At 43.9% G+C, this 21,347-nt stretch overlaps 2 protein-coding genes across 4 annotated transcripts in view; one reads left to right on the top strand and one right to left on the bottom strand.

Moving 5' to 3' along the window:
- The window catches only part of itga5 (integrin, alpha 5 (fibronectin receptor, alpha polypeptide)), a 34,812-nt gene extending 32,436 nt beyond the window's left edge, over nt 1-2,376 (top strand). Inside the window, exon 30 of the mRNA XM_076042222.1 lies at nt 7-2,376. Within this exon, the coding sequence (XP_075898337.1) occupies nt 7-90 (84 nt within the window). The 3' untranslated portion in view covers nt 91-2,376. The remainder of the gene's footprint in view (nt 1-6) is intronic.
- rapgef3 (Rap guanine nucleotide exchange factor (GEF) 3) lies at nt 1,988-21,129 on the bottom strand. Of its 3 annotated transcripts, XM_076042220.1 has the most exons (29): nt 20,989-21,129; nt 20,216-20,414; nt 18,229-18,314; nt 14,031-14,075; nt 10,804-10,910; nt 10,585-10,706; nt 9,719-9,896; nt 9,520-9,604; nt 8,747-8,807; nt 8,184-8,260; nt 7,929-8,075; nt 7,701-7,807; nt 7,211-7,299; nt 7,000-7,085; nt 6,714-6,857; nt 6,528-6,610; nt 6,414-6,444; nt 6,259-6,334; nt 5,976-6,113; nt 5,754-5,851; nt 4,995-5,120; nt 4,581-4,762; nt 4,118-4,208; nt 3,982-4,032; nt 3,799-3,886; nt 3,648-3,712; nt 3,488-3,542; nt 3,319-3,390; nt 1,988-3,243 (listed from the first exon to the last, which is right to left on the bottom strand). In XM_076042220.1, exons 3-29 carry the CDS (start codon nt 18,289-18,291, stop codon nt 3,125-3,127), a joined length of 2,586 nt encoding a protein of 861 aa, XP_075898335.1. In that variant the 5' UTR covers nt 18,292-18,314; nt 20,216-20,414; nt 20,989-21,129; the 3' UTR covers nt 1,988-3,124. The 3 variants fall into 3 exon arrangements, with proteins under 3 accessions (XP_075898335.1, XP_075898333.1, XP_075898334.1); XM_076042218.1 differs by lacking the exons at nt 20,216-20,414; nt 20,989-21,129 and adding an exon at nt 18,904-19,057; XM_076042219.1 differs by lacking the exons at nt 18,229-18,314; nt 20,216-20,414; nt 20,989-21,129 and adding an exon at nt 17,037-17,322.
- Between the last annotated feature and the right edge of the window lie 218 nt (nt 21,130-21,347).

Raw genomic sequence — 21,347 nt, 5'->3', positions numbered from 1 at the left:
TTCCAGTTGGGCTTCTTCAAGAGGTCGGTACCGTACGGCACGGCCATGGAAAAAGCCCAACTCAAGCCACCGGCGACATCTGAGGCATAGAAGACCGCCGGAGCGACACGAAATACAAGGGAGGAGCGTGACGGAGCACGTCGTAGAGAAGGTTGAAATGCAGTTGAAGAGAGACCACTGGAACTCCACTGTGCTGCACTAGATGAAGACGAAAATCCAAAAATCTCCAAGCAGAATGAATGTTTTTTTTAATTTTTTTTTAACTTATGTCTTGTCTGTTGATGGGTTGGGATTATTTCCAAATAGTTATTTTCTCCTCCAACCCCCCACCTCCCACCTCCACCCCTGTAGATACCATCAACAAGCCTGTTGGCTGTCGGTTGATGTGTTTCTGGGATGGCGATTTCAGCAGTATCTTTCATTTTGGTGCTAATGAGTCCTGACATATCCATTGCCTGCGTGGCAGCCAGGAGCTGTGACGAGCTGCCTGCTGAGGCCTGAAAATGTGTTTGTTCTTCTTTTGTACACGGCGACAACGATGATCCGGCAGCCGTCAAGGCTACATGACCTGCATTACATGGTGAAACCAAGTCTGTCACAGACAGACGGAGTTTGTAGTTTAACATACTTACGGCTTTGACCCATCCCCCGAAATCCTGGAAAGTTCTTCCTGGGACGGACGAGCCCAGCATCCTGCATCCTGCACCCTGAGCAGGACCAGCAGGCGTAGAAGATAGTTGGATAGATGGTTCTCATCCATCGTGGAAATGGTATCAATTGTTTCAATCTGCCTCAGGTGGGCGGGCAAGTGCTGAGTCAAAGTTGATTTTTGCCCTCGAAGGAAATCTACTGATTTAATTCCACAAGACACCAAAGACTGACTGAGCTTCCTTTGAGTTTTTTTTTGATTTGACTCCTACTGATCACTTTTTTTGTCGTTGTCTGAGTCCTTTGTTGTAAATGTTCAGTAACCGGTGGTGTGAAAACCTTTGTTCGTAGTCGACTGGGATGGCACTGGAACCACCGCTGACCTGTGAAACCTCACGCTCGCTTCCTGCCACGCAGTTACTCCTCCGTTTGCTCCTCATACAGAAGGAGCCCACACGGGAGAATGGGCTCGTGGTGGCTCGATGTCTCCCGCAAGAGGCGAAACAATCAGAAATATTGCGACCGTGGCCGAGTGTAATGGGTGTCAGCGTAGGTGCGACTGTCACTCTTGGCTCGCTGAGGATCCGTTTTCAGCCTGACATCTTTGTGCCCGTGTGTGGAAGGAGGAGTGGCTGAAGTCGTCCCACCACCGAGAGACTACAGGGACTGAACATTTGTTGTTTTGCAATGTACATAGAGTTGTTGTTTTTTTTTTTGTTTGTTCTTCCTGTAAATACCGAATGTCTGCCGGTTACAGTCGGGGCTGCGTGCTTGCATTTATGTGTGACATCATGCATTTTGTACGAATGGTATATTTATGAATGTTTGTTCTTCTGTATGAATAGGATTTTTTTTTTTTTTTTTTTAACCATTCCCACTGCTTAGCCTTGTCCATCCTCATCACCTCAAGAGTGCAGAGGTTAAGCCACCCTGCCGCGTGTCGGGATATCGTCCACGCATGTCGGCGTCGCAGCTTGCTGACCATTAAAACGGAGGATTCAAACACTCTGATGACTCAGATTTAAACACTGAGGCTGCCGTCCAGAGCTCAGGATGCCTTGGACCTCTACCAAAGGGATGCAAACTAGGCAACGGGAACCTAATGTTGTTTGAAAGTGCAATATTTATAGTCACTCTTTTTTTTTAATTTTTTTTTTTTATAATTATTATGACAGTGCCTTTTTCTGTTTGTGTTAAGGCTGAGTTGTGCTTTTTGTGTCGATGTTGTTGCCAGGACGTGCGCGGACTAAATACTCCGTCAGGTTCTGGCTTCTCACCTCTACGTGCTTTTCTCACCAAGTGTGAAACTTTTTGTTCGAGATTTTTTTTTCTCCCCCCCTCCCCCTCCATCACCTCAGACGTGCTCGATTTCTGAACCACTTTGCAGACAAAACACACACACAAACAAACCTGAGTTGAACTTGGGTCTGTTGACTTTTGTTTGGTCATTTATAATCTCTGCCGTTGCACCCGTCCAAACACCGACGTCCACACTCACCATGTGTTTCGCCTTCAGCTGCCTCACCGGCCATCTTTTATTGGACACTGATTCATTATTGCTCAACTGGCCAATGGCCCCATGCTTCACTGATTTGAAATGGATTTTTTTTTATGGAAATTTCTTCAACAAACAGCGGATTATTTATGACAGGGAATCATTTTACTACTTTCTGCTAGGACTACATCAAAGATGGCACTGTTAGTTTTTCCTTTTTAATTTTTTTTTTTTTTAAATATACATCTTAGCCCGTTGCCACCATCCAGGACATCCAAAGAAGAAGTTGTAAATATTTATGACACAGAAAGTATTTTTAAATGCAAAGAGTAACCGATTTGTTGTGATTTTTTTTCTCACCCCATATTGGGGAGAACATTTTGTCTGGTGAGTGGAGGAGGGTATTTGTTTCTTTTTTTTTTTTCTGGTTTGTACGTTGAATAAAATATTTTTCTTTTTACAATGTTTTGTGGTTTTATTGAATAAACCTGAGAAAATAATTTATTTAGAAAACAACATTGTATGAAACTATTCAGGCGTCACTTTGTGGCATCTTGCTAGAAAAAGGCTTTTATACAACATTTATGGTTTAATGTGAAGGTACAAGTGCACTATAACTTTCCTATAATGACTGGCGGTGACAGATATGCATGTTTCTATTGGCCACAGACAGCAGTGTACAAATCATCAGTGATTTTTTTTTTTACACCAAGGGGAGACTTCATGCAGGAGAATTTGAACTGAAGATGTGCTTCATGGCTTTTTTGTATTAAAAAAAAATGTCCCACAAGTCCTTCAAACACACAATGTCTCCGGTTTAGCATTTAAAGTGCTAATTTCCATCCATGCAGCTCCTCCGGGGCTGTAAAGACTCCGTAAATGGACGTGAATTTCCTCTTCAGACGAGCCAGGGAGGGTCTTCCACACAGCTGCAGCTCTGTGCTACAGTCCTCAGTCTTAGTTCCGCAGCTGCTTTGTGTCCTAGCATTCTATCGTTCTTGACAGCTGCGTGAGTTTGCGCTGGTTGTCAGTCACCTTCAGGTTCTGAATGTAGTGACGGATGTTGCTGGGACTCCGAAGAGGGACGGCGATGTCTGAGTCTTTTTGAGAAAACAAGTGAAAATGAGCGAGTTGACAGTAATGTTTCAGGTCATACTGAGGCAGCTGGTGCTTACAGGTAGATATTCGCATCGCAGACCCTTCCAGGAACATCCTGTCTGCCAGGCCTCTCTGTGGAGATGAAGGCGCTGTGGAAAAGGGATGTAATTCATATTTTATCCCCAAATAAAAAAACAAGCCAAAACTTAAGATAATAGTGAGTACACAATTATTACTGTGACTTACTGTAAGGCTGGCTTCTACAGCCTCGAACAATTTTGACTGTCTTAGCAATCATGCGCTGCAAGAAAAACAGAAGAAAAAAAATAAATATCTGGCAAATACAAAGAAAAGTAAAGAAAACTGAATCGTACTAAACCATGTTGGAAGAAATATTTAGCCTTACCATTTTCTCAAAGTTGACCAACTTGTCCACATAGTTTGGATTTCCCTCATTGATGAACGTCATGTCTGGGAATGGACATTGAGATCGGCTGTTAATATTAAAACCAGCAGTCTGTCTCAGTGATGTTTTACTGGCTGCTGGGCTCTCTCACCTTTCAGCAGCAGAGGCATGAAGGGGATGTAAGGAGGGCTCAGCTTGGCCACAGCCAGTCTGTAGGCCCTGTGGTTGCGTGACGGATCCTACAGTTGGTTCAAATAGAGAATCGGAGCATCACCGGAAGATATCGTGAAATGCACCACACGTCCAGAAATGCAATCCAAACACGATGTCTTACCATCAGCCTCTCGTACGCACAGTAAATTCTTTTTGTCTTGCTGGGGATTCTCTGCAACCAATAATAGCTTGAAGAGTGAGACGACGACAGGCACAGTTAATGTTACGAGTTGATGCTGCACTGAAGCGGCTCTCACCTCCCAGGTCTTGTGAAGCCTGTGCACTGCACTATTGCCCAAACCAAACATCACAGCGAAGAACGAATTGAGGTTTTTCTGCTCCTTCAGTCTATGAGAGGGAGGATATCAGGTCATTAGAGGAAAAATACCAACGCTGTGTTAAAGGCAACTGAGTTACAAGCTTGAAGTGAAGCATGTTAGGGGCTAATCATCAACACACTGGGATTAACATTGGAGCTGAGGATTTTAATCAGGCCGTTACTGTACGAGGTGACAATACTGAGAATCTTATTTCTTTTGTTTGCTTATGATTGCAAATAACCCATAAACAGCATGAGTGTGCCGTAACTGTTTCAACATTAATGCTGTGACACAGTGGTGAACTAGCTGACTTGACTAACTGACAACTTAGACGATACACTATACGATCAATCAAAAAACAACAACAATAATAAAATCGAACAGCTTCACGGACTCTTACACTGCAGCAATCTTGATGAACTTCTTGAGCAGAACGGCTCTTTTCACCAGGTCCTCGCAGAGGCACAGCTCCGTCACCACCCAGTGCTGCACCTCGTTGAACCGTCGCACAAATCGCTCCAGGTTGGCTGTGATTGCACTGGGGAATTTATGGCGACCAAACACGTAGTGGATCAGCTCCAGCTGGAGGAGAGACAAACCAAAGGCCGTTTGATACAACATCATTTTTTGTTCAGTTTATTTGTACTAAAACGCACATTTTTAATGAGCTCCCTTTGGGACGAGACAATCAGTGGGGCTTCAACTGCGACAGAGAGAACTTTAACAGTAGGATCAGAAGAACTTAGAGGTTCGGCTCAAAGGAACCAAGACGTTGTGTCGTTGTCTCTACATGCTTGTGGTCTTAAATTTGCACCTCATGCATTGCAGTGAAGAGCTCCCAGTCGTAATTGGTGAGTTCAGTGGCAACGTCTTTAGAGCCCATCTGCTCAAGGATGTCAGATGTTCCTTGTTCTGGTCCTTGCTGCTCCTTTAAGGGCATCTAGTAGAAACAGAGCAAAGAAAAAAAAAATGAAAAGAGAAACAACTGGCAGAAGTTTTCAGAAATTCGAAATGTAATAAAAGTTAAGTGGGTTAAACAGCTTTGAACTGAAGCGCCAGATGACAGTGTGCACCATGCAGAATATTATTAATAATGTGCCAATTCGGTTTGTTTATAAATTGCAGCAAAAGAACAGATGTTCACAAAGAGCTGCATGGCTGAATAATAAATCATAAAAAAAGCAACAAAAAAAATAAGAAAGAAATAAACAATTACGCCAGCACATCAAATCAAATCAAGTCTGATTCAATTTGGTGAAACAGGCCAATGAATAAAAATATCTTTAAAAAAAAAAACATCAAGCATTGGCGAGCTCCTAATATGAAGGCTGTTCTGAAGTTTAATGGAAAATGGAAAAAAAAAAAAAGATCTTCATGCTGCTTAAGTTTGACGGGCGCACATGGCATTTAGCATCTGGTCAGCAGACCTCAGATCTGCTGTGGGGGTGTGCAAGGTTACAGGGATGAAGAAGAATCAGTGATAGTCACAGGACAGGAGAGCAACACCTGCGTCTTCCTGCTATCAGCTGAAGAGCTGCACTTTGGAAATCACAGGAATCACATGATTCCTTACCAGCTGCTCCACTTGGCTGCTTGTGCAGATGAAGAGTCTCTCGTTGATTCCCAGCGCTGTGTAGACTGCAGTGGCGTCCAGCTTCAGCTGGGCTCTCTCTGTGTGGGGTTCACAGGTGAACTCTTAGCATTACACACTGACCAAGAGCAGCAGACCACGAGATCAGTGCGATTTTTTAAAATTTTTTTTTGCACTTGTTGTTGTTGGAACATGCGTTCCCACCTCCTGTGGAGTTCATCTTGATGAGGATGTGATCCCCACCGGGTTTGACAATCGCTGACACCACATCCTGAACAGACGCACTGACTGGCAGCATCAGAGAGAGGGGCTTGTTGTCTGGCCGGTAGATCTCATACAGCACTGCACGAAAAAAAAAAAAAAATATCAAGGGATGCTTTTCAGGCCACGGATGAAACACGCAAAACTGTTTGGTGATGTGTCTAAATATTCAAATTAGAGAAATTACTTGAAAAACTTTTTTTTTTTTTTTTTTTGCCTTACTTACTTTTATCCTGTGCTCTGATTCGCTGCAGTTTCCCTGCTGGCTCCTCGCAGTTTGAAAACCAATCAAAGTGCTGGTTCTGTGGATGACATCAGCATGAGATATACCCTTCATTTAGCTAAATAAATAAGTACATAAATAAACACAATTATACTTACCCTGCTCAGTGACTGATATCCATTCTCTAGGCTGAAAACAGAGCACAGAAAGACTTTAGGATGCAGTAATTCTGGAGGAACAGCAGATGCTCTGAGTTTATGCAGAAGATTTACACTCTAGTTTTCCTCCTTTCTCGATATTGATCTTTCAGGACACTGAACAGGCGGAAGTCACTGGAGATCTCCTTCTTTAGTCTCTATTTGAGAAAAGAGAAACACACAATCACTGACTCATCCCGCAATATAGAAAACACAACGAGTGAAGAAAACATGTGACCATTATGAACCAACGGGGCTCACCTCCAGAAAACCCAGGGCGATTGGATCGTCCTTCAGCAGAAGGCCGTACAGTGCCACCCACTGGCCAATGAGTTTCACTACTTTTTGCTTTGTCGTGAGAATATAGGAGGTCTTTTCCTGATCGGAGCCCTCTGAGAGCTCAGCCTGGTAGGTGGCTGATGGTTAAAGAGCTCAACTCATGCACGCTTCTTTGAACAAACTCCACAATGTGACATTTCAGCAGATTCATTTGGCAAATAAAGGCACTGCTTAACCAGATCGTTGTTAACATCATCATCATCATGACAGGATATTGGTGCTGCAGTGCGGGGCACAGCAGGCTGGAGGGCATGAAGACTTTGTGGGTGAGAAGAAAGTCGCTGACGCAGGGCTCTGCAGGAAGGAAACAAACACCAACACAAAAGGCCAAGTGAAGAAACCCACTGAATCCAATTCTTCTCAGTTACTCAATAAACCAGGAAGCAGCGCTGGCTCGGAGACGGCCCCGGGGCTCCCACCTATGGCGTCATTCCCATTAGAGTCCAACTTTATGGTTTCCAGCAGGTGCTCCAGGATTTTCTCAGGGGTTCCTGACATCACAGTGTACCTAGAAAAAGACGATGGTGAGGAGAGGAACACAAAGTTATTCTTTTCATACGTCATCGCAGGAAATCGCCAAGATTTATTCTTTGTTTGATCAAACCAGTGGCTAAATAGGTAAGATGCACACCTTTAAGAAGCCTTAATTCTATAATAGTTTATACAAGCTAGATGGATAAACAAGTGGGTTTTACAGTTAAGCTAAAGTATGTGATAAGACATCAGAGACAAGGAGTTAGATTGGTCGCATTTGATGGTTGCGGTGCATTGACCTCTATGCAAATCCTACACATGACCTGCACCTGGTGTCAGTGTTGAGGAGTAACACGGCTGAGTCAAGTGACTTTACAGCCCCATAGACATGAACGTGTGTGTGTGTGTGTGTGTGTGTGTGCTACAGACTCTCACTTGCTGCTGTTTCCTGCTCCAGGCTGCTCGGCCCAGGCGGCGCTCTTCTCCAGCACCAGCACAGACTTGCCGTGCTCCTCCAGCCGCACCGTGTTGGCTTCCACATCCTGAACGCAGAGCACAGAGCGCACACGTCACGGGTGTGACGACCGCAGACCGCTGCTGGCAGCGTTAATACAATCACAGGGGACCCGCAAATAGCACCAGGCCGATGCTCCGGAGACACACCTTGAGGATGCGAATGAAGTCCTGCTTGTCGACGCGGAGGAAATGGCAGTTGTCTTCTCTCAGGATGATGGTGGCGGCTCGGGGGGCGTCGTTCAGCAAAGCCAGCTGCCCAAAGTCTTCACCCTCATGCAAGGTGGTCACCAGCCCCTGTTCATACGCACACTTTCACGTCAGACTAGCACCAAACTCTAATGTGAAATTGTATTTCCAAAAATTTTTTTTTTAAAAAGCAGTTCCTGTAGCATTTCTATGTACCTTCCCGTGTGTGATGACGTTCACAGAGCCTTTCCAGATGATGTACCAGGAAGTGCCCTTGTCTCCCTGACTGAACACTGCAAAATGTACAAACTCGTGAACACAAATCACAATCGCTCAAGAGATTTAAAGGTCCAGTGTGTGAAATTTTTTTTAAAGAAGCTTGGCATTTACGTAAGCCTGTCTGACAGGGCGTCTCGTATTTAGGCCACTGTCACACAGGCTTCCTTAAGAAATGGCAGCGCAAGATGGCAGCTAATTAGCAGCAAGATCCTGATTGCTCTGTGTACTAAAAATCATAAATCAGGCCAAATTTCACACACTGACCTTTTCAGCACAATTGTGGAATAAATTCACCAATTTCAGAGGCTTCCACTGGAGTAATAATCAATGGATGTTACTCATAGTTTGATGGAGGCAGAATGTTTTTCAAAAAGGATGTTGTGCAGCGATTTGTGCTAATCGGTGCATTGTTTTCTGCAACACAATGACGTTTTCTGTCAGGCGCTATCAAGGCTGTAAAGCCCTCTGAGCGCTCACGTCAGCAAAGCTGTCAAACTCACACACTGTTCCGGCCTTGGCATGTGATTCAAAGACCAGCACCGCTGCCAGCTCCTTGCGCACCTACCAGTACAATAGAGCAACAAATTAGAAGCAGCATCACACAGATCCATCTTCAAGTCTTTTAAGTCTGTTTGAGCAATGATTCCCTGGCCAAGGCTGCTCAACAATGTGAGGAAACAGCCATGCATGAAGGAGTAGGGTTAAAATCTCTTGACTAGAAAACACAACCATAACTTTAAAATGTTTTTTTTTTTTTTATTCATAATCAGCACGAAACGTTAATCGTGAAATCGTGACAAAACAGAGGAAAGCTACGTTCAAAACACGTTCAGATTACTTTGCTCAAACTGAATTCGAAAAACCGCGGCTTTAGTGGCATCTAGTGGTTGTACTTCTGCAATGCAATTAAATTAACGCCATTATATGGTCACTGAGGCTAAAGCTAGGGGAAAACATGCAAGCAATACCACAGTTATTTTAATCTGGTAACTAAATTAAGAGAACTGTGGTCAAAGTTGAATGTACTCTGGTCTGCAGAAGGGTGATGTGAGGATTTCCATGTTTTTTCGATACAGAACATAAATGGTCACAGAAAAATTATTATTATTTTTTTCTATTGTAATAGTGATAACTAGTCTTTTAGGTAACTTGGGAAATGTTGCCTCTCACATTTACACATGCAAAAAAAAAAGTTGTGGAATAAATAATTTCTAGATGTTAAAATTGAATGGACAACCTTTTTGTGTAGTTAAACGTATATACAGTGACTTACAGAGGTGGAGAGATGGGCGGCAGCCTTGACGTGGAGCAGCTCTTCGTAGATGACCTCAAGGTCCTCGGCACTCCTCTGGCTCGGGCTGCACACACACAGGCACGAATTGTACCACACATTGTACAAATTGTCTGCACTGAGAAACTTTGTCAGCAGAGATAAGAAAACGACTTGAAGCTTCTCTGCCGAACACACTGACCACTTGCGTAGAATCATGGTGAGCAGAGCGTCAGGGCCCAGCTGAGACAGCAGCGACAGGCCCTCCTGCAGATCGTCCTCCGATTCCCTCTCGTTTGTGACGTGGCTCACGCTGCTCTCAGAGTCCCGGAAGCGGTAGAACTGGGTGTCCTTGTCATGGAAGTTCACCTCATGTTTCACTTGGTTCAGACAAAAGACGGAAGACGGAAAATGGGAACGAAAGTGAGATTTCAGCCGGCAGAGGAGTGGACGTTGTGTAAGAGACAGAAGAGAGGAGATGGGAAATAGGAAGCAAAAGATTTTCGACCTCTGGCAGATTTTGTTTGACCTGGAGTAACTTCAAATGACAAGGCACATGAAAATGAGTGCAAATCTATTCTGTGATGTGCTCTTCATGTGATGAGGAAGAATGTGTTCCCTGATTGGAGTGTTCTCCTATTAGAGGACACTGCCATAACCACGGGGCTCTTGACTGAGAAAGAATTGTGAAAAATATGCCCTGGCGGGCCCAGTCACTGGATTCCAGACCACTCAAGTGCTTGAAAGGAAATTCTTGAGAGCAGCCGGAGACATTATTATCAGAATATATTTAGAAAATGCCAGAATAGGACAGGATTTCTTATGGAAATATTATGCGGCGCCGGCCGAGCTATGAGATGGTCTAACACAGTGATACATTTGTGTGTTGATTCTAGCTGAATTATTTCATAAATGTAACTAAAAATCCCAGTCACACACTGAAAAAAAAATGACTGAGTAATAAATAAAAACAAACGCAAAAAATGACATTAAAACCTCCACTGATGTAACCTTTCCACAACACGGTTTGGTGTGAGGTGCATGGGTCAAACCTGTACGAGTTCTTACCATGAACCAGGATCCCTTCGTCCACCAGCACCTGCCACATTCCCACTGCCTGGCTCCTGGACTGCATGCACTCATTTTGCTTCAGCAGCCAGTCGACGAGCTCCTTCCCGGAGCAACATTGTCTGTGACACACATTGAATACGGCCTGGTGAAGTCATTCTGCAGAGACTTGCTTGCAGCTGAAGCACTGTAGACGTGAACCTCCCCGCTGCTGGTTACCTGTAGGTTTTGAGGTGATGCTTCCTGTCTCGGATCAGAGCAGGGTACCTCTCCACCATGACGCCGTACAACGACCTTGCGGCCTTGATGACGCGGTCTGACAGGAACTGAAAAGAGATTAAATCTGATCATGAAGGTTTCTTTGACATGTATGGATGTTGAAGAATGAGAACGTGTTTCACACTGGCTGCAGACTGAGTGCGGAAGAGAGACAAGTGTTTCCCTTTAGGATGGAGAAGTTTTTTTTTCTCAGCATGCACAGCGCGAGTGGAGAATTCTGTGGGCGCAGAAGTGCGTGTGGGCTGCGAGGAGGTGAGACTTTAGACGGGTTTCCAGAAACTCTCGTCCAGCCTCTGCCGCTCGCTTTCCGTGCGGCACGTGGCCACGATAAACTTTCCCTTTAAGACCACCCTCACAGTATTTTCCTTTCTTGTTCTCAACCTCCTTCCCCTTCCCTCACGCTCCCCCGCTCTCACAGCCCACTCAGGTCGGGTCTAAAACCCCTCAAAAAAAGGCTGCAGACAGGCCTTCAAGCGCATTGATGCAGAAGCGAAGCTTATGTAACAGCCAAAGGCTTTGTTTGTCCCCTGCCATGTGGCTGCCCCGGAATAGCCCCACCGCAGCACACTGCTGGTGCCTGATGCCCCTGTTTCACAGTGGAGGTTTGACTGAACTGTAACTTTAATCAAACAATATACACTGTGCCAGTGACTGACAGAGGGATGATTCCCCCCCCCCCTTCTCTCAACTCCTCTCACATCTTCTGCTTTGGCTGTATCTTGTGACCCAAAAACAAACAGTTGCCTGTTTGTCTTGTGGATCTTCCCAAAAAACGCCACTGTTTGCCCAGGGTGTTGATCCTGAGATGTACACACAAATAAACAATAACCATTTGCAGTGGTTCTCAAACGGGTGGAGTCTCAGGACCTACTTTTTGTCCTTATCATGAAGTTGTGACCCAAATTTATTCCACAGCTCTCAAAATCAGAAATCAAAATGCTCGCCCACTTTCTGTCATGTATTGTAAATAAATTATTGAAATTATTGGTGTGTCCGGCAAAATGAATACTCAACATTTTCCTCCATGAATATACATATATTTCAAAATCCCTTTTAAAACAATATTTTAAACTATTTAAACTCTTATATTCATCATTTAAAAAAAGAAGCAAAGTGAAAAAGATCTAAATACTTGGCTTCATTCAAAGTGTGAATGACTTGCTGACCTTACGGGAGGATGTCAACGGGACCTCTGCCCCTTCAAAGGTCGAGAGCACCAGAGCACATGACAGCCAGCAGGAGGCTTTAATGTGCAACCAGAAAGTAATGCACACGGTGGCAGAGTGCGGCAGGCGCATCGACATTTCATGTGGGTTTGCGCCGGTTCCCAGACATCGACGGAGGTAAATGAGCCCACATGCTTTGGCACTCTGGATTTATGTGGGCTTGGGGTCACCGGTGCACCCAGGGGCCCAGTTTCCCCCGGGACACCCGTCGTCACATTCTCAGGCCTGTCGGCTCCAAAAAAAAAAGATTTTTCTTGCCACAGCGATTTTCCACTACCTAACCGGGCTTTACAAAAACAATATCATAAGTCAGCCTTGACTTCCACAGAAGAGGTGGTTTTCTGGAAGTGTAAACATCCAAGAAAACCTCGTTCGGCCCAGCGGACTGTGTCTTTGAATGTAGGCCAGTCTTCCAACGATATCCCACTAGTATTGTTCCAACTGTGTCAGACTGCAGGGCAAACACCTCTGTGCGACAAAGTGCTAAACACACCCTGTGAACAATATCCAAGTCTAAGTCACCTGTAAAGACTGGACAAACAGTAATAACCCACTTTATTGCTTTGCTATACTGCCCCATGAGGATGCTTTACAAACAAGGGCCCGTATATTCACAGAGTGACTGAAGTCATGTGAAATAGTAATTGGCTTTTTATTGGTTTGTGCTCAAACTCATACGCCCAGGTTGTTCTGTTTCAAGATAACTGGCCAGCAGCTGCTTGCTTCCACTTTGCTCCAGTATACTTTCCCAAAGCTCCCACAACAAAAAGGCAAAATATGCAGTTTTATCAAACTGGAGCGTCTGTTCCCTCGACTATTCCCTCTAACTCCAACCTGCTGTGGCTGAATCACATGCTTGTGTGTGTAGTATGTGACCCTGCAGGATAATGACTGCATTTATCTAACGCCTGTCTTCTCTGGGACGGACGACACGTCTCCATCTTTCTCACTTACTCACTGACCTTGGTGGACGGTGTTGAGCGAGGAGCGTCTGCGAGTGACACAGGTTTAACTGATGGACACAATAACGCAGCTTTATGTGTGCTGCCGAAAACCATTTCCCGGCCGCTGCTTCACTGAAAACATCACGTAGCCTTGGAGCCATGTAGAAATACAGTGTTGTTATTTTACAGTGTGGTAAAAATACACCTCGTTATGCTCAGTTAATGTCCAGAAGAGATCTGAATGTTGTGTGTGGACACACACACACGCACAGCGGTTGCAGATGATTAAAAACACTCCATATTGTAGCATCAGAATGGATGATGCTCATTAAAAGCTTACAGACTTGCTGCGGCCTCTATTTTCTAAGCAGCAGCACCAGCAAAAAACACCTGCCTCCTAGTAATTGCCTTTAACCTCTCCTCTGCTGCAATACACAAAGATTAAAAGATGCCCCCTCTGTGTTGGCACCATGGATTGGACCAACTTTTCCTGTCAAACTCTGTTATCAGCTTTTCAGAGCTTAACTCACAGCAGAGAAAGTTGAGATAAAGCTGTGTGAGGGAGATGTAGGGAAGGTCAATTAACTCTGGGCCCTCAAGTGCCCTTTAGACTCCTTGTGACTGCCTGCCTGCCTGCCTGCTTGCCTAGCTAGGAATGTGTTTTTAAGACTTGCTTGAGTGGTAACAACGAAAGAACAAGTTCAGCATTCTTTGAGGATGCAAGCACTGCAACTATGGTTGATAGCAGAGGTCAGTTTGGCCCTGCGCCACCGAGAGGAAGCCAAAAACAGCCTGGTGATAGGTTGGATTTTAAATCAACCAGGGTTAAATGCGCCAGTCAGATTATTGGCAGAGATCCACAGAGGGAGATTGAGAGGTGTTGCAGTTTTATTATAATAAGAGAAATGCAAACAGGTAAAGTTAAATGTGTCACTATGGTGAATGCAGATGTAAACAGACGCTCCCAGGCTTGGGAACCCATCCCTGCTGAACCCACCTGCTTCATGGTGTCCTTTGAATCCAGGGCCTCCTGCAGGGGAGTCTTGGAGAGAAGCAGAGACATGAGCAAAACAAGGACATTTTTGCACTAGCAGTAAATCACATGTTGAAAAGAACATCACTTTAAAATGGCATGCCGCAGAAACTAGCTGAACTAGTTGCTGATGATAATCTTCCCGCAGCCACATTGGCTAAAATTCATACAGCAAAGCGGCTCTGTTCAGATGGTGTAATTATTTTCTTTTCATTGGGATGAGGGTCAACGCAAATACATCATCTTCACCTGCGCTGCGCTACCATTGTCGCCGACGTGGTGTGGGTGGGTGTAAAAAGTGTGTAATGAAGTGAGAGGAGGAAAGAGAGCAGAGACATCGGCAAAGGCCAGAACAGGGCTGGTGAACGAGCATTTCTGTGAAGTGGTCAGAGTCCTTTCAACTGAAGAACATCCTTTCACATAAAAAGCCCTTTGAAAATGTTCAAATATACACACATATACACAGGCATGTAAACTGTTATTATTATTATTATTATTATTATTATTATTATTATTATTATTATTATTATTATTATTATTATTATTATTATTATTTGCTAGTACAGCCAGATCAGCTCTTCCTTCTCCAGCGTTCCCATGTACTTTACTGCTGACTTAAATTTCCTCTTTCTGGCTCGGCTGTGATGTTTTTATGATCTCCCTGTAGCTGTTTTCATTTGCTTGCATTCCCAAGGTAGCAGCAGTCAGTAAGTTCAATGTTGACACCAATAAACCTTTTCTCAACGCAAATACAAGAGCTAAGCTGCGCCAAAAGCTCACAACATTTGACAGGGAATCCACTGAAAGTGTCAGGGTTGCCATTTACTTATTTGACTTTCGAATCTGCAGAAAGCAACTTTGTATCAGAGCCAAACTGCCTTTATGTGTATCACACGGTTAACGATGAGGCTGAACTTTCTCACAATTATGACTTGCTAGCGCGACAGTACATGAACATGCTTTTGTCTGTGTGTTGTATGTTTGCAGCATGAGGTATGAGCAGTGTTCAAAGAATCCAAAATATGCAGTTTCATCATGTGATGTACCTGACACACACCCATTGGTATTGATTGGTTTAGAGATACGTCAGGAACACCTCAAATATAGGATGATACACATTTATGAGGTGTCTCCATTCATGCAGGTAGGTGTCTCACATGGGCATCATCTGAACGTTTCTTATTCATAAAAAAACAAACAAAAAAACAAGCCAATCCCCACTCAATTTACCAACTCGTTACCAACCAAACAGCGTTTGAGAGGAAGGGGTCATCGGGTATATTAACCATAAAAAAAACATATCTTAACCATAAAAACACCTCAGCACACAACTCAGATAGTTTACAATGTAGTGCAAAAACACGCACAAATCTTAGCAGGGCTCAACAATTCAGAAAAGCTTAGCATAAAGAGCAAAACAGCGTCAACAGCAACTATTTGCAATGATTACAGTGGCTGCTAATAATGCACCATTGTATCAGCAAGCTTAATGAAACGTGCCCCAAACAGGCTATCAACAAGTACATGAATTACTACCCCAGTGTACTTCACACGGTACATTTAACAGACATACAAGCAAACTAAAAAACAAACAACATTTTTGAAACTACATGTTATGAATTCACATCTTTCAACTAATTAATCCCGGTCAACCCAACGACTCATATAAAACCACACCTGAGCAAAGTTAGGGTTACATGCTGAATGGTACATGTTAGACCCCCAAGACGAAACTTTAGGAAGATCTACTTTTGAGTGTCGCATTCTGCTTATTGATAAAGATGACAATAGCAAGTGCATTTCCTCATTTTTTGACAAGGGCACACTTGATTTCAAGATTGTAGGGCTTCATCGACGAACACGCGCGTGTGTTTTTGTTATCACTCTGATAGCTTGAACAAACAAAAACTCACCTGATACAGCGACAACAAGTTCAACTACTTCCTCGACATTTAATAATGTGTTCATGTGTTTAATATCTTAAACTGTCTGACCATCGAAAAAATAAATGGTTTTGGTTTACTGTATGTGACATTGCTGTTTGACTTGCTCCATCGGGAAGTTCGGAACAAAGTCAGTGGATATTTCCAGTTGTTTATGACCTCCTGTTGCTCAAAAGTCATGTAAATTTAGATCTCCAGGGCTTCACTTCTGCTCTGTGTCTTCCTGTGACCTGGAAACAAATACCTCCCCCTGGCATTCTTTGACAGACTCCCCTGTGAACTGCACAGGGGTTTAATGGTGAAGGTGAACAATAAACAATGCACTATTTATAACCAGAGTTTGATGCTGCGTTCTGTTTCCCTCTCCAGCACACTGTGCGTACTCCTGGATGGGACATTGTTTTGGGTGAGGTGAAGTGAAAGTGAAGCGAGCCTCCATGTCTTGTTGACACTAACCTGCTCCCTGAAAACATTCCTGAAACCTCCCTCTCCTCTCCTCTCCTCTCCTTCGACTCCAGACTGTTTGTTGTTAGTTTCAACATAAAAAAGTTTCCTCGTGTGTCTCAAATCTCTCTTCTCAAATAAATCTCTCGCACCTCAAAGCCAACGCGCGCCAGGCACCAGATGCCTGTTCAACAGATGCCTGCCACGTTCAACAAATTATCACTAATTCACAATTACACATTAAACATCATCATCACAAAGAATTATTCTGAAGCGTCGTGCTTATTTAATTCGTCACAGTGAATTTCTGATTACCGTATATTTGTCTATTTATACATCATGCTTTTCATTTCCGTTTTGAGTCATAACGAGTCAGGACTCACTGCAGCTCTCAGACTGTATGTAATTATCATTACTTGAAAGTGTCTGAATGCCGTATGCCAATAATCTCACGTCTATTGAGTTATACCCTGCCGTATCTGACAGCTGTGTTTGTCATATCACATCATTAGTATCACAAGTTCTACCGAGCTCTGTTCGGCACCGCCATAGTGATCGTGAGCAAAACCGAAAGGCAGCATACCCAGCTGATGCCTCTGATGGTCGGAGTCTCTGCCGAGTAGCGATCCGGGAACACTTGGTAGAAGTGACTCCGAAACAGATGCATCTTGTGTCATCCCAAATCGAGCTTCGGCGAACGGACAACTTTTTCTTTGCCGGTCAGCAGACCGGCCAGGCGGACGGTGCGGCTCCACACATGGTTCGCGGGCCACCAGCGCGTCGTCCCTTTGGACCGCCCGACAGCGACGGCTCGGGAGTCCGCATTGCGAGCCTCGGAACCTCCGCCGACACCATACAGCTGCGTCGTCCCGGCGAGAAGTACGCAGGCGACCTGTCTGGCTCCGCTAGGCGCGACTACGAGGAAGGAGCGTGCGGTGTCCTGCCATCCCTCGCGGATCACTGCATTGCGCGCTGCTGAGCTGCGTGCGTGCGTGCGTGAGGGAGTGCGTGCGCTCTCGGGCTTTTTTTTTTTTGGCAGGGAGCAGTGGGGAGTCAGGAGACAGAGGGGGGGCTCCCCACGCATTTCCACTCACAATTAAAGGTGATTTACTGGGTCTGACAGCGACTCACGCGCAATCGACGTGAGAGCGAGGGCAGGTGCGCAAGGCACATTTTGCGTGTTTTAAGTTGACGCTGTTAGCGAAGTAGGAAAATAAAATGATAATGGGAGGGAGAGGTGGGCAAGTAATGGTAAAAGTATTGCGACCACAGACCCAGAGCTGCTGATTACAAGGGAATAATTATGGAGAAGAATAGAATAATAGCATAATAATAATAGGATACACAATATGACACAAGTGCTTCACCTGTGAAATGATTAACTTTTAAAGTGGGCATAGTGCATTTACTCAAAGGATAAGGGTTATAATGGCAGAGTCTCAGAGAACACACACACACGCACACGCACACACACACACACACACACACACACACACACACACACACACACACACACACACACACACACACACACACACTTATCAGGTTGTCCAGCTGTCTAGCCCAACGTGCTCTGTTGTCAATAGATGTTCAGATAAAGTCCCTCGAGAAAGCAGTGGCGGTGGACAACAAGCTGGATGCCACAGCCAGTAAGAAAACTGGTTATGGTGACAGTGCAGTTACAATGTGCACCTGTATGTCTTTCCCCAGTCCCAGAGTAAATGTTCTTGAATGTATTACTTATACGGTGTTGTCAGTAAAAGCAGAAAACTTACTTCTCCCAGCACTGGTGTACACCGTCTTGGTGGAGAGAAGATGGAGTTGACCAAGTTCTCCATAGCCAGGATAGCCTGAGTTATACCTGTGTGATGGGATAACGGTCACATCTGTGAATCAACAGGGATTGATGCGACTGTTTGTGGCAAAATCTACATTAAATGAGAAAAGACGCGTGAGTCTGCACTGCAGACTGTCAAAAAGGGAGACACGGGGGCTAACTGGCCCAGGTTGATCAACTGTGTCCTGCAGGCTGGACACATTACATAAGACTTGTTTAAATCCCAGCTATTGTTCCAGCGCAGAACTGCCCTTCCTGTCCTGACCTCAAAGCTGGAGTCTGTTCACCATGGCTTTCCCCAAGACACGCAGGGTCTCAGTCGTGAACTCTGCCGTGCTGTCCGTGCACGGGTTGCATTTCTTTTACTAAACAATGTGACAGATTCTACACCTGAGGCTTCTGCATGTTACCGCCCCATCTTTTGTATTGCAACCCAACTTTTGTCATCAAATCTCTGAATTGTGCCATAATTGAGTATACAAAATAGAAACAATGGGGAAATAGAAATGGCATCCTTTAAGGAATCATAGAAACTGTCAGACATTAAATATACAATGAACATAAAAACAAAATAAATATATTTAAAAAAAAATACATAAAGAACAATACTTACCAAGTTTAGATCTCCATTGAGTCATTATCAAAAACAAAGACTTAGGATAAGTTATTCCACAGGACAGGCAAAGCCCAGCACAACAGCCCATAGGAGTTGCTGATAGGTTGTGTGCTCATGCTGGACAAGTCTGACTCTCTGTCTCTTCCAGATATCTCAGTGTTACAAATTGAGAATGTTCTTGATGAAGGAATCCAGTTTTCCTTCTTGTGACTTCCTGGGGGAATGTAAACAAGATGCTCTTGCTGATAGTAAACAGCTCACTGTCTCCTTTGGTACTATCTACCTTTTGTATCAAAGAGACAGTTTGCATCTCAACAGCTAAGAGGCGTGCTATTTTATTTAACACCTTCTTTAAGTTCAGGAAGCGGTGACCATAAACATCTCACTATGGAGATGAAACCACAGCCACTTGGACCTGAACCTGCCTTAATGTGACAAGATTCCACACATGTACTTCCTGCATTTAAAATTAAACGCTGCCCTCTATTGACTATGGAGGTCCAACGCAATATGGATCAAACAAAGTCGAGTTTATTTAAATTCAATTATAGTTCTCATGGACTTTGGTGCATGACTATTGGAATGACAAAGAAGATAAATTATGAACGGCCCTCTGAATGAAAAGTAATGAGTAAGAAAGTCAAGATTTTGTTTTAGGGCATCCATTTAAAAGTAATCTTCCTTGGAAGATATTGTTTAAACTGCAATAATATGGTACATTGTTTTTGTCCAGCCTCTCCTTTCCTTTATATTTATATGTCTGTGTGTCTGTGTTGTGTTTACGGGTGTTTCTATTTAGGTCTTCAGGGAATGGGAGTGGGATTTCCTGCAAGACATCTCCGCCCATGAATGTGTACTTTTCAGACTAATTTAGAGCCCAACTTACACACACACACACACACACACACACACACACACACACACACACACACACACACACACACACACACCCTTCCTCTCTTTCAAGCCGAGTTAGGCTTTTCATGAGTTTGACCTCTGGTCAAATAAATAAAGACTGATGAAGAAACTTGTGTTTGTAAACATTAAAATAAAGGGTGCTACTGATTCTTAGCCATTGAAAAACATCTTTAACATTAAGTTTCGATAAAACATTATTTATTTTTGGAAAGTGATAAGATTTATCTTGAAATTTGAAAGAGACTAGTGCTGTAAAACATATCTTTTAATATCAATACCTGTTCATACATTCATCTGCCATAGTAATATAGTAATTATCATAGTAATTGATACGAAACAGGTCAGAATTATGTCAGTGACATGACAGAAACAATAATGATCACTTACTTACCAAACTGTTGCAGAATTCTTTAGCCTGCCGTTATTCCCACACGTGTGATGTTCTCTTCTCCCTTCCAAGGCGTTATCCCGTTCACATGTCAGAGGATGATCACCCATGCACCGCTGTGAATGCGTTATGAGGATTGTTGCAGGACACAGCCCCCTGTATCTCTCTGGTTGGCCATGAAGAGAGTGCCTCCAGGCATGGGCTGAGTATACAGCAACATGTGTGCATGTGAAAAAAGTGTGTGAGTACAGGAAAGAGTAAAAAGCAGAGTAGTTTTTTTTTCTTTCTTGTTTCCACGCATCAGATAGACTTCAGAAAGACTGCTGTGGTTTTGCAGTGATGTGTTGCATCTTTGCATGTTGCACAGGAAATCTTTGACTTTCAATTTCAGTGCACAGATTTCCATTGTCTCAAGGAAAAACATAAAGCAATACGTTCACGCATAAAATAAATAAAACAAAAACAAAAAAATAAATAAAATACACATCGGTGATAATACTCTGGCATTTCCTACTGAGCAGAAATAAACATAATAGGTAGTGACAATAGAAAAGTCAGTTTGTCTTTTCGCCAGTAGGGGCGGTGTGTTCGACAGTCGGGGGTTTTCTCAGTGCAAAGATGTTTTGTGTTGACACGATGGGTAAATGAAACAAAAAGTAGTCGAAAATAAAACTAAACGGTCCGTTACGCAGCAACGACATAATTTATGAGAATGTAAATGACTAACGACGCATGGGATGTAGTAACAAACAAAACACAGAGGCATTAGTCCTCACCGAAATGTTGAGTCTTCCTCTGCAGAGCAGGATCCACAGTGGCAGCTCTCGCCACAACACAACATCCCATCTTAACAGCGCTCGGCAGATAAACACTCGGCTAGGCGTGTGAAGTCGAAATGTAAAATTATGCCGATAATCGATGTTGACGCTTTAATCCGTGTCGAAAAAAAAAATCGCCATCGGCCACAGTTAGTTTAACACTTGGTCACCAGAGACACCGTTTCGTCCTTATTTGTTGTGACTAAACTCGCGGATGTTACATAATATGGCCGTAAGCCGTCGTTAGCCTAACAACGTTACCTCCCGTATTCTAGCTCGCGGCCGTTAAAACACTAGTTTGTTGCTCTGGCTACGTA

The sequence above is a fragment of the Nelusetta ayraudi genome, unplaced genomic scaffold (assembly GCF_046127955.1).
Source record: "Nelusetta ayraudi isolate G7.1 ecotype Tasmania unplaced genomic scaffold, CSIRO-AGI_Nayr_v1 ptg000070l, whole genome shotgun sequence".
NCBI classification, from domain to species: domain Eukaryota; kingdom Metazoa; phylum Chordata; class Actinopteri; order Tetraodontiformes; family Monacanthidae; genus Nelusetta; species Nelusetta ayraudi.
This window is presented reverse-complemented; position numbering and strand designations above follow the sequence as displayed.